Source organism: Protopterus annectens, chromosome 1.part2, assembly GCF_019279795.1.
Source record: "Protopterus annectens isolate FY-2018-M chromosome 1.part2, PAN1.0, whole genome shotgun sequence".
Classification (NCBI taxonomy): domain Eukaryota; kingdom Metazoa; phylum Chordata; order Ceratodontiformes; family Protopteridae; genus Protopterus; species Protopterus annectens.
The window spans coordinates 383,847,678-383,852,258 of NC_056727.1; the positions used below are offsets into that span (position 1 = coordinate 383,847,678).

At 37.5% G+C, this 4,581-nt stretch overlaps 1 protein-coding gene across 1 annotated transcript in view; it reads right to left on the minus strand.

The window, feature by feature from the left end:
• Nucleotides 1–3,078, minus strand: part of HAO1 (hydroxyacid oxidase 1) — a 739,548-nt gene extending 736,470 nt beyond the window's left edge. Inside the window, exon 1 of the mRNA XM_044056547.1 lies at nucleotides 2,906–3,078. Within this exon, the coding sequence (XP_043912482.1) occupies nucleotides 2,906–3,042 (137 nt within the window). The 5' untranslated portion in view covers nucleotides 3,043–3,078. The remainder of the gene's footprint in view (nucleotides 1–2,905) is intronic.
• Nucleotides 3,079–4,581: the final 1,503 nt, after the last annotated feature.

Below are 4,581 nucleotides of genomic sequence, written 5' to 3' on the forward strand. Positions count from 1 at the left end.
GCTGAACAAAGTGGCACTATGACTTGCTTGAACCTGGATGCCATGTCCTTACTTATAAGTTGGGTGACAGAATAATTTTCTTACTACTTTGGTCACATGTTGAGCAAAGGCCAGATTACTGTCTACATATGTTCCCAGATCCCTGTCTTCTGGGTTAACTGTTAAGGGTGTCTTATCGATGGATTAGTTAGAATGGGTGGCAGTTTTCCCACTATAGTGCATTTCTTGGCATTGAGATTTAGTCTGTGACTTTGGCACCAATCATTTGTCTGTGTTAGACCCTCTTGATTGTATGTTTGTGTTATGGAGGAATCTACGATACCTCCCAGTTTGCAGTCAGATGTGAACCTGGTTAGCCAAAGGCCCTTGATATTAGCCTTTATCTCCAAGAAGTAGGTGCCAAATAGAAGTGTTCCTAGCTCAGAGCCCTGAGGTACACAGCTGGTGTCTGGTCACTTCATAGAGGTGGTATTACCAATCTTGACTTCCTGGCCCTGTCTGTGAGCCAGTTAAACATCCAGTGAGTTATGTAGGGGTTTATGCCAGTCCAGTGAGTTTGTTAACTATACCTGAGTGGTGTAGTGAATCAAATACCTTAGCCAGGCCCAGACAGGGTTTATGCATCATTTCCTCCCTCATCTATTGCCTTGTTGACCTCCTTAAAGAAATTCACCAGGATTAATAGGCATGACCTTACATTGGCAAAGCAAAATTGGGTTGGGTCCAGTGCCTGAAGGCTGCCTATTTCTTTGCTGATCATTTCCATGATAATTCATTCCACAGCTTTGCATATTAGATTAGTCAGACTAGTAGGTATGTAGTTTCCTGTGTGGACTGGTGGTCCATGCTTGTGAAGTGAGATAACTGTTGCAATCCTCCATTTTCATTTTGGCTTATTTTGAGGCTATATTTGAAAAATAACTTAAGTAGTCCTGATATGCTATGTTTCAAGCTATTATGAGGCATTCCAGGTTATTGTCGGGGCCCTCTGACACTGTGTTTTTGGCCTTAGAGTGTACCACCAGGACCTGCTTCCTGTTAATAATGGGGGGGGGGGGAGTATGCTAGTAGGTATTTCATGGAAGGAGGCAGGGGAATGGGAGGTGGAGTTTGAGCTGAATTTGTTAGCCAGTAAATTTGCTATGTTGGTCTGCTCAGTGAAAGTGGCACCATTGACCACCAGTTCGATATACTGATGTGTGCTGCCTTTAAGATTTCATACATAGTGGGGGAAGGCCTTGCGGTTGTCTTTCGCCTGTCAGACTATCTTGAACTTATAATTGGCCTTGTTGGACTTAATTAGCCCCTCTTAGTTTCCTATTTCATTTAATTATTCAGCTCCTATCATTACTGGAGTTGCTCTTCCTGATTTCAGCTATACCTCTCAACCTCTTAGCGCAAGAAATCTGGACAAAGCCTGACATAATGGGGGGACAAAAGCCCAAAAATAGGGACACATTTTAAATATTGCCCTTATAAACTTAGAAAGTGCTAGAATAGCAGGATTTGTGTTAGCATACATTTTGTGAAGGATGTGAAATCTAAAACGTAAATGCATTTCATTATTTAGTGACTTTAATCCTTAGATCATCTCAGTGATTTGTCAAAAAAAAACAATTTTTATGAAGACTAGACAAAAAATATGAGGCAAAAATCTGGACATTCTGCGAAAATCTGTACAGTTGAGAGGTAGACTTTTTTCCTTTTGTTATATACCCTAGTAAGATTAGAATTACTCCAGGGTGGTTTGTTTTAGAGCTTGTTTTGAGTTTATCTATAGCAGGTGCAACAGCCTCTATACAGCCATTTACGTGGTTGTACAGGGTCACTGTGAATGATTCCACATAGGTTGCTGTGAACTCAGGGTTGGGAGGGGAACTGAATTTTGATAAACAAAACATTTATTGGGAGCACCAGTAATATGCAAAAGAGAACTAACAGATCAGCCTTCATAGCTGGTAAAAGGTGCAACGAGAAATATAATGGTATGGCAGTTAAGTAATCAGAGCCTTGCTGGGAAGGTATGCGAGATTGTTACTGAGCTTTATATACTGTTAGTTAATTATTGAGCTTCATACAGAATGGCTTGATTGGCTGAAGGGGCTATGGGAAAAGCAATATCAATAATCACATCAAATGTCAAGGAGGTAACACTTGTGTGGCAATGATCAAGTTATCAACCATGTTGCTTTTAAAGAAAATACTACTAGCCAGTATTTCCGGGGGAAATCTCCAACTGGAAGCACAATATTAGTAGTAGCAGTAGTAGTAATAATGAGAAAAGAGCATACCCAGTTTTTAAAGATAAATTAGAAGTTAACGTGTTTCAGTATTCTAGATATAATCTGCTATATAAGGCATTGCTAATGAAGACCTTAACGTGGCAATCTGTCAGCTTTAAAAAACTGGAAAATTTAACCATGTCCTTGCAATGATTATTAATTTCTGAAATCTTTCTGACTTCACACTAAGTCATATATGTCTGACAATGTCATTAAAAAGATTTGCCCTGAGATCTGACTGGAGCCATTGTAATAAAAAAAAGGTTTTGAAATGCATTCACTAGTTCAAAATTCATTTACTGAGTTGCAGAGTTTTTAATAATTTTGATATTACAGTTTTTGAAAGATAAATGCAATACTTAGAAAGCTCAATTCGAAGTTAACTTTGGTAAAATACATACCTTCATGCATACAAACCATGTTTGGAAAAACTGTTATGATGTTTACAATATCAAAGCATACCCCAGTTTAACAACAGATAGGTAGATAGGTATTCAGTTAACCACATGTTTTATATATACTGTTAGCAATGCCAACATCACCATTTCCTCTCCAACGTATTTTCTTTCCAGTATAGTCTAAAAGCAGACCAAAATGAGAGTACTGTGTATACAAATACTTACCTTGAAAATGCAGACACATTGTCTGCTAAGGTCTGCTGGTTCCCAGCTCCAGAGCGGTAATAATCATACACAGGTTTTGAAAGAATTTGTTTAGCAATCTGTTCAAAGTCTTCAACACAGACTGGTTTCTGAGCCATTTTTAGGTCTGGACAAATGTTAGGCTTCCAGTCTATTCAAATGCTGCTATTATTATCTGTAAATGATTAGCAAGGCATTTGCAGAACTAATAGTATGTTTATTTATGCAAAAGCACACTCGTAAGACAGGCAAAACCACTAACATTTCTTATCTAAGACTGTTACATATATTCAAGACCTAAGCTACAGAATAAAAAGCTTCATGAAGAGAAAAAATAAGAATGACTATAAGGGGCTTCCAATATTTTGTTCTTATAATTCAATGTGCTTGGTCAGGAAAATGTAAGAAATATGAAATGAGGTTTTGACAACAAATAAGAGAATGCCAAATGGCATGAGTGCATCATGGATCCCACATTGCACGTGTGTGAAATTAAGATATTTAATTTATTTGCTTTTATCAGGAAAGTTCAGGCCTGTGGTTAATCATCGAAGAAAACATCTGTCGAATGGCTTTTAACTGAATGCTAGTAATCAAAACTGGTATTCATTGTATAGGCTTTTCATCATAAAGGAAATCATGAGCACTCTTCACGAAAAATCTTGATGAGTGGATGGGAAATAGGAAATACACCCCGGAGATCACTTCTGTGTCTCTGCTCGACAGTGGCACAGGAAAATAACTTTCTTGGGTGGCGTAAGCTAGGGAACCTTGTTGGCTAGGCTTACGTAGGCCCTTGGGCCTATAGCCTAGTACCTACCTATGAACCTATGAACAATTATAGCTGGCCAACATCAGGATCATCCGATGATGCTGTCAGCTAAAACTAAAGAAAAGTAAAGTTTGGAAATATGACTTCTAAAGTGCAACATTTTAAAAATAAAGTAGAGAACACCTTTTATATGTTAATAAATAACAATATTATCCCCTTATAAATGTGGGATCCTGGAGTTGGTATATGTAATTAGTTGGAGGTGTGGGGGGTGCAGCCCCCTACCAGAGGACAATCCGGTAAACACCAAATAGTGTGCATCCCCCACACACCCCGCTAATTATATTTACAAATCCGGGATCACATATTTATAAGCGGATAATATTGTTTTATTGCACTTTCTGCATTTCCAGATGGCATGTATGAGATTATCACTGAAAATATCAGGTGGTATTCCAGCTTCAGTGATGTAGGTGGGATTTGTAGTTAATATAAAATCTAACAAATGGGTTGTACCTGTTAATTTAGCAACTCTAGCAATCAGTAGAATTAGTTGATGAAATATAAAAAAAAGTTTTTATTTCCTTATGCATATTAGTTTTGGAAATAGTGTCACAGACTATGTCAAAATCAACTAGTACAATGAAATCTTGTTTAGTACTGATTATCAACCAACATACAATATCTTTTAAGGTATTGATATTTTTTGTTGAATATGGCACTAAATAGATTACAGTTATGTGCAACAAATTCTCTTTGTTGGTTATGACAGAGATATTAACCATTTATTAATTGTCAAATATTCAAATGTTGGCACGGATAGCTGAGACGAAATTACGTGCAGGTTGTTTGAAATCATATGAGTGGTTTCCACTGTTCTTTTAGT